This window comes from Neoarius graeffei, chromosome 9, assembly GCF_027579695.1.
Source record: "Neoarius graeffei isolate fNeoGra1 chromosome 9, fNeoGra1.pri, whole genome shotgun sequence".
In the NCBI taxonomy this organism is placed as follows: Eukaryota; Metazoa; Chordata; class Actinopteri; order Siluriformes; family Ariidae; genus Neoarius; species Neoarius graeffei.
The window spans coordinates 49,176,474-49,194,599 of record NC_083577.1 but is presented as its reverse complement, the minus strand read 5'-3'; the positions used below and the strand labels follow the sequence as shown (position 1 = coordinate 49,194,599).

The following is an 18,126-nucleotide window of genomic DNA, read 5'->3' as shown; positions in this document are numbered from 1 at the left end:
GTCTTCCACTCCTTCATAGATCCACAGTTACATACATAACCAGCATTCGATTTCAGTCCTTACAGACCACCAGAGGCAGTCGAGTGACTAGTGGAAGATGTATGCCAACTATGTCACGAGGAAGCTTACTCAGAGTCAGATAAGACAGTTGGAAGTATAGCCATGTGTGCCAGAGAGAGTGATGCCACATTCAGACTATAAAACCTGGTGCACGTACTGGGAGAAGACCATGTTGCAGCCGAACAGACATCAGACAGGGGGACCCCATGCAATACTGCCCAGGAAGCTGCTATAGCCCGAGTTGAGCTGCCTGCCTGCACCGCTGGTAAGCCACAGAGATAGCCTCTGTGACCCAATGGAAAAGCCTTTGTTTGTAAAGAGCAGAGCCCTTATTCTTTCCTCCAAAGGAAACAAACAGTTGGTCCGAGGCCTGCCAGGGTGAAGTAACAGAAACATACTGCCATAATGAAAGAACAGGGCACAAGGCCCTACAATTAATTTCAGTTGCCAAATTGAATGCAGCCAAAGAGAAAGGGCTTATTTATAGACTGGGGTGACATAACCTTAGGTAGAAAGGCAGGGTTGGGCCATAAAGTTACAAAACTATCTTCAGGGCCCCAACTCATACACTGATGACTGATTGATGGTGTGAATTTTACTCACCCGTTTAGCAGACATTATGGCCAACAAGAAAGCAGTTTTATATGACAGCCACTTAATGTCAGAAGTTTGCACTGGCTTAAACAGGGCTTCACATAGGCTGCCCAACACAAGGAGCAAATCTCATTGTGGACTTTTCACATGGTTTGGTGGATGGATACAAAAAGTACCTTTCAGAAAGGCAGTAATCAGCCTATGAGCACCCAAAGACATCCCATCTACCAAGTCATGATGGACCACAATAGCTGCCACATAAACCTTTATTGTGGCTGGAGACCTGCCAGCATCCAACAAGCTTTGAATATATTCAATCACTGGAGACACAGGACAAGACTGTGGATCCAAAGACCAATTTGAACACCATGCAGAAAAAAGCTTTCATCTATTGTTGTATATGCTGCATGTTGATGGCATGGGCATTCAAAACAGTGTCCCAAAACACTTGTGAACAATCCATAAGTTGTTGCTCCGCCCCAGAGGCCATACACAAAGTTTCAGCCTCTCTGGGTGGGGATGCCAGAGGGTCCCCTGCCTTTGGAACAATAGTGTCATGGTCCTACCTGTGAACTTCTCTCTTCAGGTAACATCTCCACTCAGCATTACCGGCCACGCCCGCACTCACTTCCTCTTATTAACTTTCAGTGACTGTCATTGGCTGTTGCCGACCACCTGCTTTCCCCCTGTGTGTATTTATACTGCAGTCCTCCCAAGCTTCTGTGTCAGATCGTCTGCAACTCTCAGCGTGATAACCTGCTCTGTGTTCCTACTACTCTGACTCCTGAAGATATTCTGTTCCGTCTGACTCTGTCTGCTCTCCAGCCCCAGTAACCTGATCTGCCTTCTGTCCTGTCGACTCTGCCTCTTGCCTGCCTCTCCTGTACCTTTGCCTGATCTCCAGCTCGCCCAGCCCTGCTGCTCGCCTGCCTCTCCATCTGCCTGGTGTGAGCAGCCCTGCCTGGAGCCCTACTCTTCTGCCCTGGTAACCTGAACCTGCATTTCTGTCCCCTATCTTGCTACCTGATTTGTGACTCTGTGTTCCAGCCTGCTCGTTATCTCCTGCCTGCTGAGGGACTGCTTGCTGGGAGACTGCCTGAAACCCAAGAGCTGTTAGCCTACAGCCACACCTCTCTGACTACGCCTGATCCCGTCTGATCTCAGAAGCTAAGCAGGGTCAGGCCTGGTCAGTACTTGGATGGGAGACCTCAGATGTCATCACCATGCTCCCGCCAGCTTCTCAGTCCTCCTGCCACTGAACTTCGCACATTCTCCCAACTCCCTTTTCCCCTGTTATTATTAAACTGTGGTTTGAGTGCATTTGATCTCCTCTCCTGTCTGGTCCTTGACAGAATGATCTGACCTTGACATGGAGTCAGCGCCCGAACCCTCTGCCCTAGACCGGCTGCAGCGCACCGAAGGAGATGTCAGTCAGTTGTCTACCGACATTGCAGCCCTGATCCAGCTTGGTCATCATCAGCAGCAACAACAACTGGACCAAGCACTCCAGCTGCTCACCGCCCTAGCAACCCCTGCTCTTCCGAGTCAACCACCGCTGCCCCTTGTTGCATCAGCCCCTGTCATACCTGCCGCTGATGTGCCAGCTCCGGGAGGTGCTCCTGCTGCACTCGATGCCCCGGAACCCAAGGTCGGCAGTCCAGAGCGTTTTGACGGTGACCCCTCCCAAGTTCGTGCTTTCCTGACCAGCTGCCGGTTGCTGTTTGACCTGCAGCCCAGAACCTTCGCGGCAAAGGTGGCCTTCAACATCACTCGTCTGACTGGCCACGCCCGCCTGTGGGGGACTGCTGAGTATGAACGCTGGACACCGGCGTGTGCCTCCTTCTCCCTGTTTGCAGCGGAGATAACTAAGGTCTTCGACCTGGGCTTGTCGTCAGTAGAGGCATACGGAGGACTGATGAGTATTCGCCAAGGCAGACGAACAGTGGCTGACTACTCGATCGATTTCCGGACCTTGGCCCGGCGCAGCAAGTGGAACATGCAGGCGCTGGTGGACGCCTTTCTGCACAGCCTGGCTGACTACATGAAGGACGAACTGGTCTCATACGAACAACCATCAACACTCGATGAGGCCATTGCCCTGGCCGTCCGCATTGACAGCCGGGTCCAGACCCACCGACGAGAAAGGGCCCGCCAGACTCAGTCAGTCACCAGCGCACGGAGTAACCCAGCCCCTTCCACGTCTCCTGCTGCTTCTCCGCCGAGCCTTCTGGACCAGTCAGGGCTCATGGAGATCGGCCGTGCTTCCCTCAGCCCGGCAGAGCGCTAGCGTCGGATCACCTCCAATCTGTGCCTGTACTGTGGGGGTGACAGTCACCGTGCTGCTTCTTGCCCAGTAAAAGCCCGAGCTCACCGGACATACGAGGGGCCAGGCTGAGCTCAATGACCATTCATTCCTCCACCAGCCAGAAACCTATGCTCCAAGTTTGTCTTCGTCTGTTGGATTCCACCCACACCCTGGCCGCCCTGGCTGACTCTGGCGCCGAGGCTAACATCATGGACACCGAGCTTGCGCGCCAGTTGGGTCTGCAAAGCCATCACTTATCCTCTCCCGTTCCAGCCAGGGTGCTGGATGGCCATCTCCTTGGCACCGTCACCTGCCTCACTGCCCCTGTTCCGATGACTCTGTCAGGCAACCACCACGAAACCATCCAGTTTCACCTGCTCCGTTCCCCCGGCCAACCTCTCATCCTGGGCTATCCATGGCTCCGCCAGCACAGTCCTCACCTCGACTGGGCCACTGGAGCGATAAGAGAATGGGGCAAGGACTGCCACCGGACCTGCTTACGAGCCGCCACTCAAAGCCCCCGTACTCCACCTGCCAGCTCTGCCCCCGACCTCACTAATGTCCCAGTGTGTTATCACAGCCTTTGGGAGGTATTCAGCAAAGCCAAGGCCACTTCCTTGCCTCCTCACCGGCCCTACGACTGCGCCATTGATCTCCTCCCAGGCACTGCACCACCCAAGGGCCGTCTCTACTCTCTGTCCGCCCCGGAAAGGAAGGCGATGGAGGACTACATCAGTGACTCTCTGACTGCCGGCCTCATCCGTCCATCCTCCTCTCCCGCCGGCGCTGGGTTCTTCTTCGTGGGAAAGAAGGATGGATCCCTGCGCCCCTGCATCGATTACAGGGGTCTCAACGACATCACCGTCAAGAACCGATACCCTCTCCCACTGCTCACCTCCGCCTTCGAGCTGCTCCAGGGAGCCACGGTCTTCACCAAACTCGATCTCCGGAATGCCTACCACCTGGTTCGGATAAGGGAGGGAGACGAGTGGAAGACCGCGTTCAACACCCCCACCGGTCATTATGAATACCGGGTGATGCCGTTTGGCCTTACCAACGCGCCAGCGGTATTCCAGGCTCTGGTGAATGATGTCCTGCGAGATATGTTGAACAAGTTCGTGTTCATTTTCCTCGACGACATCCTGATCTTCTCCCAAACCCTGTCCGAACACACCCAGCATGTCCAGCAAGTGCTCCATCGTCTCCTTGAAAACTCCCTCTTCGTCAAGGCAGAGAAGTGTGAGTTTCATACCAAGTCTGTGGGGTTCCTGGGGTACATCGTGGCAGAGGGGAGCATCCAGATGGACCCTGCCAAAGTCTCAGCAGTGACTTCATGGCCAGTACCAGAGAGCAGGAAGAAGCTTCAGCAGTTCCTGGGCTTCGCAAATTTCTACAGGAAATTCATTTGTAATTACAGCACCATTGCGTCACCCCTCACCGCCTTGACCAGCACCAAACAGCCCTTTGCCTGGACCCCGGCTGCCAACGAAGCCTTTGCCACCCTCAAGGCTCGGTTCACCACTGCTCCCGTCCTCCGGATGCCAGATGCGGAGCGGCAATTCATTGTAGAGGTGTGTTACAAACAGATGTAGCAGTGTAACATCTATGACAAAAGTCACAGGGCTCGTTTAAATCTAGAGGTATTTTATTGTCAAATAATAACAAAACAAACCAAGGAACAACCAACAAAGAATTAAACTACATACAAAAGGGGAAACCAACCACAAAAGAGAAACAAGCAGGCATCAAATGGGTGTGGGACCAACCCCCGAGGAGAGAGAGAGTCTTTAGGCTCCCACCCTAGCATTTATAGAGGAGACATCATTGGCTCCACACCAACCACCTGTAAAACAATTAAGTGCAGCAACCATACAAAAAAGTACTGGGGGCCCCTAGTGGTAGGAGGACGTAACACCTCCCCACTAAGTTGGTGACATAGTCCCCAAATTACTAACACAAAAAAACGTCATACACCACGTTCACAAACAGGTCGGGTGCAAGACACATAAACATAATTAAGTGCAAAAAAAAAACGTGCACATGCACTACGTCCACAACGAGAAGAGGTGTGTGGCACAAACATAAGCACAATAAAACAAACAAAACACGTAATGGTTCATATACATACGCCTACATATACAGTGGTGCTTGAAAGTTTGTGAACCCTTTAGAATTTTCTATATTTCTGCATAAATATGACCTAAAACGTCATCAGATTTTCACACAAGTCCTAAAAGTAGATGAAGAGAACCCAGTTAAACAAATGAGACAAAAATATGATACTTGATTGCTTATTTATTGAGGAAAATGATCCAATATTACATATATGTGAGTGGCAAAAGTATGTGAACCTCTAGGATTAGCAGTTAATTTGAAGGTGAAATTAGAGTCAGGTGTTTTCAATCAATGGGATGACAATCAGGTATGAGTGGGCACCCTGTTTTATTTCAAGAACAGGGATCTATCAAAGTCTGATCTTCACAACACATGTTTGTGGAAGTGTATCATGGCACGAACAAAGGAGATTTCTGAGGACCTCAGGAAAAGCATTGTTGATGCTCATCAGGCTGGAAAAGGTTACAAAACCATCTCTAAAAAGTTTGGACTCCACCAATCCACAGTCAGACAGATTGTGTACAAATGGAGGACATTCGAGACCACTGTTACCCTCCCCAGGAGTGCTTGACCAACAAAGATCACTCCAAGAGCAAGGCGGGTAATAGTCGGCAAGGTCACAAAGGACCCCAGGGTAACTTCTAAGCAACTGAAGGCCTCTCTCACACTGGCTAATGTCAATGTTCATGAGTCCACCATCAGGAGAACACTGAACAACAATGGTGTGCATGGCAGTGTTGCAAGGAGAAAGCCACTGCTGTCCAAAAAGAACATTGCTGCCCATATGCAGTTTGCTAAAGATCACGTGGACAAGCCAGAAGGCTATTGGAAAAATGTTTTGTGGATGGATGAGACCAAAATAGAACTTTTTGGTTTAAATGAGAAGCATTATGTTTGGAGAAAGGAAAACACTGCATTCCAGCATAAGAACCTTATCCCAACTGTGAAACATGGTGATGGCAGTATCATGGTTTGGGTCTGTTTTGCTGCATCTGGGCCAGGACGGCTTGCCGTCATTGATGGAACAATGAATTCTGAATTATACCAGCAAATTCTAAAGAAAAATGTCAGGACATCTGTCCATGAACTGTATCTCAAGAGAAGGTGGGTCATGCAGCAAGACAATGACCCTAAGCACACAAGTCATTTTACCAAAGAATGGTTAAAGAAGAATACAGTTAATGTTTTGGAATGGCCAAGTCAATGTCCTGACCTTAATCCAATCGAAATGTTGTGGAAGGACCTGAAGCGAGCAGTTCATGTGAGGAAACCCACCAACATCCCAGAGTTGAAGCTGTTCTGTATGGAGGAATGGGCTAAAATTCCTCCAAGCCAGTGTGCAGGACTGATCAACAGTTACCGGAAACATTTAGTTGCAGTTATTGCTGCACAAGGGGGTCACACCAGATACTGAAAGCAAAGGTTCACATACTTTTGCCACTCACAGATATGTAATATTGGATCATTTTCCTCGATAAATAAATGACCAAGTATAATATTTTTGTCTCATTTGTTTAACTGGCTTCTCTTTATCTACTTTTAGGACTTGTGTGAAAATCTGATGATGTTTTAGGTCATATTTATGCAGAAATATAGAAAATTCTAAAGGGTTCACAAACTTTCAAGCACCACTGTATACACACCACACATTACCAAACACCAAAACAAAAAAATCATACGGATATATATCCATTCAACTTTTCATTATTTTAAACATTATTAAAATAACAATAATTATTGTAAGGAAAAAAAAAAATCATACGGTATACCGTAAAAGACACCACTAAGGCATTCTGGACAAAACGTCCGCTATAACGTTGTCCGTACCCCGAATGTGTTTAACCTGCAAGTTAAAAGGTTGCAATATCAAACACCACCGCATGAGCCGTTGGTTTGAATTACGCATGCGCCAGATAAACTTCAACGGGTCATGGTCGGTATAGACAACGATATTCTTTGAGGCACCCAAATAAACCTCAAAATGTTGTACAGCAAGGACCAGGGCTAGTGCCTCCTTCTCTATGGTCGAATACGACCGCTGCGGAAGGCTAAATTTCTTAGAAAAATAAGAAACAGGATGTTCAATGTCATCAGCATCAAGCTGGAGGAGGACAGCTCCAGCACCATAGTCACATGCATCGACAGCAAGGGAGAAGGGCTTTGAAAAGTCAGGCGCACTCAAAACTGGAGCCGCAACCAAAAGCGATTTCAAATTTTCAAAAGCCCTACTGCAATGTTCCGACCAGGCATATGGAACCTTTGGACTTAACAAATCAGTTAACAGGGCTACTACTGCAGAAAACTTCTCACAAAACGCACGATAGTAGCCCGCCATGCCAAGAAATCTGCGAAGCTCGCGGCGATCAGCAGGGGCAGGAAAATTGCAGATGGCAGAAATTTTTGCATCCAACGGACGCACCTTACCCCCTCCCACTAAGCGGCCAAGATACACAACAGTAGCCTTTCCAAATTCACATTTTGCCAAATTGATGGTCAAATTTGCAAACGAGAGACGCTGAAACAGTTCTCGAATTTGGACAAGGTGACTGGACCAATCAGGACTGTGCAACACAACATCGTCAAGATAGGCCTCACAATTAGACATACCCGACAATACTGTATTGATCAGTCTCTGAAAACTCGCGGGAGCATTACGCATGCCGAACGCCATTACGCGATAAGACAAAAAATCGTCCGGTGTTACAAAGGCAGAAATTTCCCTGGCTCTGGCTGTCAACGGAATTTGCCAGTAACCCTTGAGCAGATCAAATTTGCTCACAAACACAACTGACCCCACCTTGTCAATGCAGTCATCAAGCCTCGGAAGAGGATAACAGTCAGGTACCGTGACTGCATTGACACGGCGGTAATCAGTACAAAAACAGAACGTGTGATCAGGTTTAGCTACAAGAAGACAAGGAGAACTCCAAGGACTCGAACTAGGCTCAGCAATGCCATTCGCCAACATGTACTCCACTTCCCTCCTCAAAATCGCCCTCTTTGCAGGATTAACGCGGTATGGATGCTGCTTGATGGGAACTGCAGCACCAACATCAATATCATGCTCGAAAACTCGCGTTTGTTTTGGTACATCGCCAAAGAGCTCAGGGAACTGACTGACTATTTCCACTATGTCAGCCCTCTGTGACGGAGATAAATGAGGAAGGTGAGAGGCAAGCACAGAAATCATAGCAGAATTGTTCAAACGCCCCACTACCACTGCACGACACGGGCTACTTCCAACGTCATCGTCCCCCTCTTCCACCGCCGAGATCAGCACCGCACCACTAGACAGCACCGGTTCAGCAGTCGGTTGCGGGTCAGGTGGCACAAGAGGAAGAACAGAGGAGTTACGCTCATGAAACGGCTTCAACATATTCACGTGACATAAGCGCTTCTGACGCCTACGGTCTGGAGTCGCAATCACATAGTCCCGATCAGACACTCGTTCCAAAACTTCATATGGACCGCTAAATCGAGCCTGCAAAGCAGACCCAGGAACAGGTAGCAACATCAGCACTTTGTCACCCACTACAAAGTGACGATCGACAGCCTTACGATCATACCACTGCTTCATTTTACATTGAGTTTGTTTTAGATGTTCACGAGCAAACTCACATGCCCGATGTAAACGATCGCGAAAGTCAGATACATGAGAAAGTATGTTCTTAGGGGAGTCATCACTAAAAACATCTGACACAAGCTGCAACAATGGAGCAAGTGTTGAGTCAGATTTCTGAGCAGAAATCAACTTTTCACGAGACAAATTCAGTGTGCGTTCAACTTTCGCCAACGGCACAGAAGTAGTGGATGAAGGAACAATACTACCTAAATCATCAAGATTAGCAAAGAACGAATCAGACAAATCGGGCGCATCAACAGCGGAGGAGGACAGTGAGCGCTTACGCTCCTCAGAAGCTGCGCGCTTCATCATAGCACGAGTGACGGCACAGGCGGGGAACACTTCAGGATGCTCTCGCACACACTCATGAACAGATGGATCAGGGACAAAAACCTTGGGCAGCACTTTTGAATTTGATTTGGCCCACACATTACCAAATGCGATATCATTCCCAAGAATAAAAGTTACTCCTGGAATAGGCAGTGAGCCACGAACCCCCACAGCAACAATACCATTGACCAAATCAGATTGTAACTCAATTTGGTGAAGTGGAACGGACACCGACCCCATTTCAAAGCCACGCACGAGGACACTAGTCCCCGTCTTCGTATTTTCAGATAAAGGCAAGATTCCCCCTAAGATAAACGACAATGCAGCTCCAGTATCACGCAAGATACGCACTGGCACACGATTTTGATCGCCAGCCAAACACACATAGCCATCACTTAGAAAGGGTTCATAGCCAGTTTTCAACTCAGACACAGCTTGTAAAACAGAGGAGGAAGGAAAAGCTTTAATTACCCCCACACTCTTGGTGTTCAACTTTCCATGCTTCTTCTTTAACACTGGACAGTCAGCCACCAAATGACCGGGCCTCTTACAATAATGACAGGCTTGTTCCCCACCAGGCAAAGTTTTAAATGAGTCAGACCGATGTTTGTTTTTAAAAGTCACACGATGTGTCAGCGCATACTCGTCAGCCAGAACCGCGGCTTGATGTAATATATTTACCTGACGCTCATGAAGAAAGGTGGCAACAGAAGGAGGGAGGCAATTCTTAAACTCCTCTATCAGCACCAGTTCACGCAATTGCGCTTTACTGTGCACCTCACTAGCTGTGCACCAACGATCAAACAGTAGCTCTTTCTCACGAGCGAATTCCATATAGGTCTGACTGTCTACCTTTTTTGAGCACCGAAAGCGCTGCCTATAAGCTTCAGGTACTAACTGATAACCCCGCAGAATTGCGGCTTTAACCACATCATAATATGCACTTTCCAGGTGAGACAACGAAACGAATATCTGTTGGGCATGTCCTGTCAATACAGATTGAACTAACAGAGGCCACAATTCCCTCGGCCAATTCAAGGTGTGAGCAACCTTCTCAAAGTGCGGAAAAAAATTATCCACGTCCTTTTCTGCAAAGGGAGGTACCAATTTGATGTGCCTCGTGACATCAAACGACGCTGACGCCAATTCAACACCTCCCTGAGCAGCCTCGTTTTCTAGTGCTTTTAGCTGCAACTGATTTTCAGTTTGTCTTAATTTTAACTCCTCCCGCCGATTATCTAATTCCTTCTCTCTAATGGACAGCTCTTTCAACCGAATTGTCTCCGTTAGATCAACATTAGGCAAAATTCCTTTCTCAATCAGAAAGGGATGGACTACACTCTTAATTGAGGTCTTCAACCGCTTCTCAGAAGCGCTGAGTTTAATGTCAAATAACCCAACCAGTTCAATCAATTGATCTTTCGTGAGACTATGAAAAGCCTCTAACGTCGGATTATCAGCAAAACCTTGTGCCGCAGACATCATGGTGTCCATTCCAAAAGACACACACACACAAAAAAAAAAAAAAAACCACACAAAATCGCACCTGCTGCAACGTGCGACAAAAAAAAAAAACTACAAAGTAGTCACTAAAATTCCCCCACAAAAGCTCTCTCCCCACACACAAAAGGGTGGTCCAACACCCAAGCAATAGGAGGACACAAGGCTAGACAGACCAAAAGGGCAAAACACCCACTAAAGCAGCACCAAAGTCTAACCAAAACCCCTAATCACCAGTAGCATGGGAAAAACCCAGGCAAAACACCAAAGCGACAGAGCACACGACCGGAATAATTTACACTGTACTGCGACCTAAACACTTACCTGAAAAAAAAAAACTAACCTAAACTAAACCTTACCGCTAGTCTTCAGTGGTTCCCCTAAAAGGCGTAGTTTAACCGCAAACTCAAGGGGTGAATGATACCACACCCCTGAAGCAGGCCGACTAAGGGCTACCACCAAAAACAAATAACTAAAATAAAAAAGTGGTGGACTCTGTGTCCACCCGGCGGCTTCCTACTCACAGTACAGCAGAAATGACTCACAGCCAAACAAAGTGCTCACCAAAAGTCGCAAACTTACAACCCACTTCTCTCATTACAAAAAATTATCAAAAACAAGGTTCAACGCGTAAAAAAAACGGACAAGGCCCCAAATGTTACAAACAGATGTAGCAGTGTAACATCTATGACAAAAGTCACAGGGCTCGTTTAAATCTAGAGGTATTTTATTGTCAAATAATAACAAAACAAACCAAGGAACAACCAACAAAGAATTAAACTACATACAAAAGGGGAAACCAACCACAAAAGAGAAACAAGCAGGCATCAAATGGGTGTGGGACCAACCCCCGAGGAGAGAGAGAGTCTTTAGGCTCCCACCCTAGCATTTATAGAGGAGACATCATTGGCTCCACACCAACCACCTGTAAAACAATTAAGTGCAGCAACCATACAAAAAAGTACTGGGGGCCCCTAGTGGTAGGAGGACGTAACAAGGTGGATGCCTCGGATGTGGGAGTCAGGGCAGTGCTCTCACAGAGGTCAGCGGATGACAACAAACTCCACCCTTGTGCGTTCTTCTCCCGCCTGCTATCGCTGGCCGAACGCAATTACGACATAGGCAACCGGGAACTGCTGGCGGTCAAGCTCGCCCTGGAGGAATGGCATCACTGGCTGGAGGGGTGCGTAGTCCCATTCCTGGTCTGGACAGACCATAAGAATCTGGAATACATCCGCACCGCCAAACGACTCAACCCCAGACAGGCCCACTGGGCTCTCTTTTTCACCAGATTCAATTTCACCCTTTCGTACCGGCTCGGATCTCGCAACACCAAGCCTGACGCACTCTCCCGCCAGTTCCAGAAGGATGATGCCCCCTCCAAGGATCCGGCTCCCATCCTTCCTGACCCCTGTATCGTTGCTGCTCTGACCTGGGACATTGAAGAACGAGTGCAGGAAGCCCTCCGTGACCAACCCAGCCCCAGTGCATGCCCCGCAAGTTGCCTCTTTGTTCCTGAAGACCTGTGATCCCAGGTTATACAATGGGGACACGACTCCTGTCTAGCCTGCCACCCTGGTTCCACTCGCACCTACCACCTGCTCGTTCAACGGTTCTGGTGGCCTACTATGAGCAGGGATGTGCGAGACTTTGTCCGAGCCTGCCCTACCTGTAATCAAAATAAGTCCTCCAGCCGGCCTCCCACCGGTTTGCTCCAGCCTCTGCCCGTGCCAATGCGACCCTGGTCCCACATTTCCCTGGATTTTGTTATGGGTCTGCCCCCTTCTAACGGAATGACGGTCATACTCACCATCGTGGACCGCTTTAGCAAGATGGCACACTTTGTTCCCCTCCCAAAACTACCGTCGGCCAAAGAGACCGCCCAGATCGTCCTGCAGCATGTCTTCCGCATCCATGGACTGCCCAAGGACATCATTTCGGACCGGGGGCCGCAATTCGCCTCCTCTTTCTGGAAGGAGTTCTGTCACCTACTCGGGGCCACCGCCAGCCTCACCTCCGGATTCCGACCCCAGTCCAACGGCCAGTCAGAGCAGACTAACCAGGAGTTGGAGAAGGCACTTCGGTGAATGGCATCACGCAACCCTAGGGCCTGGTGCGAGCACCTGCTGTGGGTGGAATACTCTCACAACTCCCTCACCAGCTCAGCCACTGGGCTGTCCCCATTCCACTGCGTGTATGGCTACCAACCACCCCTGTTCCCCAGCCAGAAGGGAGAGGTCACCTGCCTGGCTGCCCTCACCTATGCACGCCGATGCCGCCGCACCTGGTCTCAAGCCTGTGCTGCACTCCTCAAGTCAGTCACCAGCTACTCTACTGGAGCCAACCAGTGGAGGACGCCTGCGCCCACCTACCGGGTGGGCCAGAAGGCGTGGTTATCAGCCAAGGACCTGCCCCTCCAGGTGGAGTCTCGTAAGCTGGCACCTCGGTTCGTCGGACCATTCCCGATCCAGAGGATAATCAGCCAGTCTGCTGTCCGGCTCCGACTGCCCAAGTCTATGAGAGTGCACCCCACCTTCCACGTCTCTAAGATTAAGCCAGTGCACAAGAGCCCACTGGTCCCAGCTGCACCGTCTCCTCCTCCTCCTCGTCTCATCGATGGTGGCCCAGTCTACTCCGTCCGGCGACTGCTGAAGTCACGGCGCAGGGGCAGGGGCCTCCAATACCTGGTGGATTGGGAGGGCTATGGTCCTGAGGAGAGGATGTGGGTCCCTGCTGGGAGAATCGTAGACCGTACCCTCATCAGCACCTTTCATCGCCTGCATCCGGACCAGCCGGCCAACCGGAGGGGTTGACCAAAGGGTCCTTGTCGGAAGGACGATGCGCCAACCGCTACTGTCCCCGAGTCCGATTCTGAACCAGATCCTGAGGCCTTGGACACTGACCGGTCAGAGGAGTTCTGACCCTCCACCGGTATTCCCCCTCCTCCCGCCCGTCTTTGTGGATCTGTGGCTAGGGACTTCTGGAGCCATCCCTTGGGGGGGGGGGGGGGGGGGGGGGTTCTGTCATGGTCCTACCTGTGAGCTTCTCTCTTCAGGTAACATCTCCACTCAGCATTACCAGCCACGCCTGCACTCACTTCCTCTTATTAACTTTCAGTGACTGTCATTGGCTGTTGCCGATCACCTGCTTTCCCCCTGTGTGTATTTATACTGCAGTCCTCCCAAGCTTCTGTGTCAGATCGTCTGCAACTCTCAGCGTGATAACCTGCTCTGTGTTCCTACTACTCTGACTCCTGAAGATATTCTGTTCTGTCTATCTCTGTCTGCTCTCCAGCCCTGGTAACCTGATCTGCCTTCTGTCCTGTCGACTCTACCTCTTGCCTGCCTCTCCTGTACCTTCGCCTGATCTCCAGCTTGCCCAGCCCTGCTGCTTGCCTGCCTCTCCATCTGCCTGGTGTGAGCAGCCCTGCCTGGAGCCCTACTCTTCTGCCCTGGTAACCTGACCCTGCATTTCTGTCCCCTATCTTGCTACCTGATTTGTGACTCTGTGTTCCAGCCTGCTCTCTGTCTCCTGCCTGCTGAGGGACTGCTTGCTGGGAGACTGCCTGAAACCCAAGAGCTGTTAGCCTACAGCCACACCTCTCTGACTACGCCTGATCCCATCTGATTTCAGAAGCTAAGCAGGGTCGGGCCTGGTCAGTACTTGGATGGGAGACCTCAGACGTCACCACCATGCTCCCACCAGCCTCTCAGTCCTCCTGCCACTGAACTTCACACACACATTCTCCCAACTCCCTTTTCCCCTGTTATTAATAAATTGTGGTTTGAGTGCATTTGATCTCCTGTCTGGTCCTTGACAAATAGATCTACAGGGTTGAGCTGCAAGCAGGGACAGCAGCAAGGGGAACCACAGCCTAGATGGTAGGTGAAGCAGCTTGATGACAAAAGGTGTAGTCCCAGTGCTGTGACTGGGGTTCCTAAAGGCTGGCTGAGGGCCAATGAGGTGGTTTTTGGTCTCAGAGACAAGCCTGCAGCGTTCAAGGGCCTCTTGAGCCCCGGGTCCAAAGATCTGCCCTGGAAGTAAGGGCAAGGCTCTCAAGCTGTTTCCACACAGCTCTGGCAGTGGGGACTGAGCTAACCACACCTGCTTCCTGGCCTGTACTAATAGCCCAAGGGTCCAACCACATTCATTGGTAATGGCACCAAGGGACTGAAGAGAGGTGTCCATTAGCTCATTCACTGTAGCATCTACAGTTGATGTGAGTGATATGTGCATAGCCAGCATCAGGTGAGCTAAAGAGTTAACTACTCTCCCCAGAGATGCTGCAGCGCTGTAAGGCCTACCGAGGAGGTTGTCTGTGTGACAGCATTCTGCATTTGGGCAGTGAATTACCTGCCACAGGGCTTCATCAAGTCAGATGATAAAGTGATGCAGGGCTCCACTGTGGGCATTCTCCCAAGCCCAGCAGTGTCAGGCTCCACTATTGCTTCCAGTGCATGAATGCTATGATCAGGTCTGGGTGCCCTACCCATTTGAAAAGCCTTTGTGATGACACCAGTGAAGTCAGGGCACTGTGGCATGCGTAACTTGTCAGAAGACCCTGGAAGGCAGTGCAAGAGGTTAGAAATTACCGATGTAGCTTGCGGGATGTCCAATTTAAGGCGGGCCAAAGCTACCTTAAGTGCACTTTGAATGGGTGCCGCTGAAGAGTTGGATGCTGATGCAAAGCTCTGGGGATCTGAACCACTCCCACTGAGCAAATGGGGTGAAGGGGCATGCACTGCAGCAGGCCCATCCTCACCACAATCACTGGCCAAGCCAGCAGTGAACAGGGACTTTGAGGCAACAACCAACACAGCATCTGAGTCTGACTGAGTGAATGAGTCTGTACCAAGTTGTGACAAGGCTGAGGGTGGGACATTCTACCCCTCTCCAGTCTGCAGTCCCTCAGTAGTACCTGGGTGCACAGCAGACAACAAGGCTTGTAGGTGTTCAATGATACATGACAGCTCAGCTATTTTGTAAGCCATGTCTGCGGAGGATTCTTTTTTTTGCTTTAGCACTAAGCAGGTCCACAGCTATCCTTTTCTTTTCATCAGCACTCACCCTGAGGGGAGGGAGAGTTGTATTGGAGTCTGGATCTAGCCTGGCCTTGGAGCGGTGCCACCTGTGCCTAGCCATCATGTTACAGGCTAAGCATGGGTTGGTCAGCACCTCATGCAGGTGGTCAATGCCCAGACAGGATGGGCAACAATCATGGACATCCAACGCATCCATGGCACTATGACACCATACACACCAGACAGACTCCATGATGTCATAGATTCAGTTCAGGTTACAGAGAATAGCTAGCAGGTATAGCACCACTGATGTTAATCAACTGTAAAGCAGTATGATACTGTTAGCCAAGAACAGAGTCTTAGCAGTATGCCAATTTTGTTAAGAAATATACTAGAGCAGAGGCAGTCAAACATGGTCACTCAGTAATCCAATAAACATTAACGCTACCCACAGGAGGAGAATCCGCAGGCTACTTACCTTAGCTTCCTTTCAAGCCAGTCAGTGGTAGGTAACTTTAGTTATCAAGTGAGCCTACCTTAGACAGAGGTGTGAGGTTAGGCAATCCAAGCAGCAATGGTAGCAGCACCAACAGTCACTAAACAGTTCAGCTGTGACGCCAATCGTGAGTGAACTGACAACAGGGTTGCTCCGTGACTAATCAGGCAACTGTGAGTCGAGCCGATCAACACACGGACACTCAAATGTAAAATTCTCACATGAGGGAGAAATGCTGTCAGTGAGTGGCGCAGCACTCAACTAAAAAATTCTCAGGTAAAACCAAATGTGGTTTAGTTGTTAGGCTAAACAACTAGAGGAACACTGCTAGCAATGAGTGCTGCCAATTATATCAGTGAGTGGAGCCAGTAACAAGTGGAATTCTCAGGTAAACCGAGGAGGCCTAGTTTGGCTAACAAACTAATTAACACTGATAGCAATGAGCAGTGCCAATGTGAGGACACTTACAACCGTAAATAGAAAATGAATGCGCGAGTGCAGCCGACAACACACGGGCACTCAACTGACCAAACTTAGGAAGGATAAATCCAGTTATTCTGAGACACAACCTGTGAGGGCAAATCTGCTACTCCAGGGGCTGCACTCATCTCAGAAGAGTAATCTGATTGTTCTCAAGACCAAGCCAGGAATGAGAAAGAGAACATCATAACCCGCATACCGGTATTTATACTGTGTCTGATGGTGTCATGACATTTCCTGACCAATGCGTGAGCACATGAGAAATTCCACTAGTCTAGCTGTAAGAACTGAAACAGAACATCTGTACGAGCTTAGAAAACTTCTTTAAAGAAAGGACAAAAGACTTACAAAATCCATGTTCATCCATGTGGCCTGTAGAGTCCAGCGAGATCCCTGATACAAAATAAGAGCTTTTCATTTCAGCTCCACTCTGATTCTTCATTTAAAACTAAGACATATGTATTCTGTGTGTTATCTCTCTTAACTAAGACTAATGAGTGCATTTAACAAATGAATTAGAAACCATAATTTGAAACCACAGTAATCAAACAACTACATTGTTAGATTATAGATGATAGTCTTTTACCTGCTGATCAAAGAGAGCCCAGAACATGGGCAATGGGATGTAGAGAACCAGCACACGGAGCACCATTTTGATCTCCTGAATAAGAATTTTCTAGTGGCACATGACATATAAAATAATCACAATCACTGTAACTTTAGACTGCACAAAATAATCCAAGTTTTATAAATATTCGTACCGAATACTTCTCTTCAGCCCAGTCCAGCCAGTGATTCCGTCTTGGTCTTTTCTCTTTGCTTCTCCACCAATTGCATATGGCAAACTGATCAACAAAATAGTGATTAACTGAATTTGCATAACAATTTCACTATCAGTCTGCCAAAATGTTGTGTGAAACAGATTTCTTACCCCAATGCACTTGCAGACATTCAACAAGACATTTCCCTCAGGTGGGGACTTTCTATATAGCCCACTGCCAAGAATAAAAACCACTAGATAAACAACATACATTCAGTATCAGAAACATGGCAGTCACCAACCCCTATATTAGATGTACATATAGTATATGTGCTGAGCAGCAATTTGATTCTGTATAACTACTCTAAAGCAGGCCATTATAGGCTGCTGTTTACAGTTAAGCTGTAGTTCACATAATTTCAATGATAAAATCATTGAAAAAGCGCCAACGCCTAAATGAAGAAAGTTTATAAAATGTTCCTAGAGTAACTCTGTAGAAAGACCCTGATGTGGGTGGAGCCCAGAAGCACGGCAGGCAGTTGTTTGCATCTTAATTATTTCCTTTAGTGCTGCTTTTCAGCACACAACTCAGACACTCTCTCTCACAGACATACACACACAGGCTACTAGCAAGCCCTCAGCGCCAACCTCTCCTTCTCACTCTCCTTTTATAAAGCACAGTCACTGCAGGAGACACACAAACATGTTAATTGACAACAGGTGTAGTGACATGACCACTCACCTTCCCTGACTCCGCCCTCCATTCACAGACTGACGCTCGGCCACGCCCCCGTTGCCACATACTCCCACCGTCTGAAGCTGACTCCCCCCCTCTGACGAGAC

General features: G+C 49.0%; 1 protein-coding gene across 6 annotated transcripts in view; it reads right to left on the bottom strand.

The window, feature by feature from the left end:
• LOC132891771 (solute carrier family 15 member 2-like) overlaps nt 1–18,126 on the bottom strand; it is an 89,596-nt gene that overhangs the window by 17,513 nt on the left and 53,957 nt on the right. For all 6 annotated transcript variants that reach the window (XM_060929694.1, XM_060929698.1, XM_060929697.1 and 3 more), the window contains exons 9-12: nt 17,455–17,537; nt 17,285–17,368; nt 17,110–17,199; nt 16,872–16,916 (exon numbers count right to left, since the gene is read on the bottom strand). In XM_060929694.1, the coding sequence (XP_060785677.1) occupies nt 16,872–16,916; nt 17,110–17,199; nt 17,285–17,368; nt 17,455–17,537 (302 nt within the window). The remainder of the gene's footprint in view (nt 1–16,871; nt 16,917–17,109; nt 17,200–17,284; nt 17,369–17,454; nt 17,538–18,126) is intronic.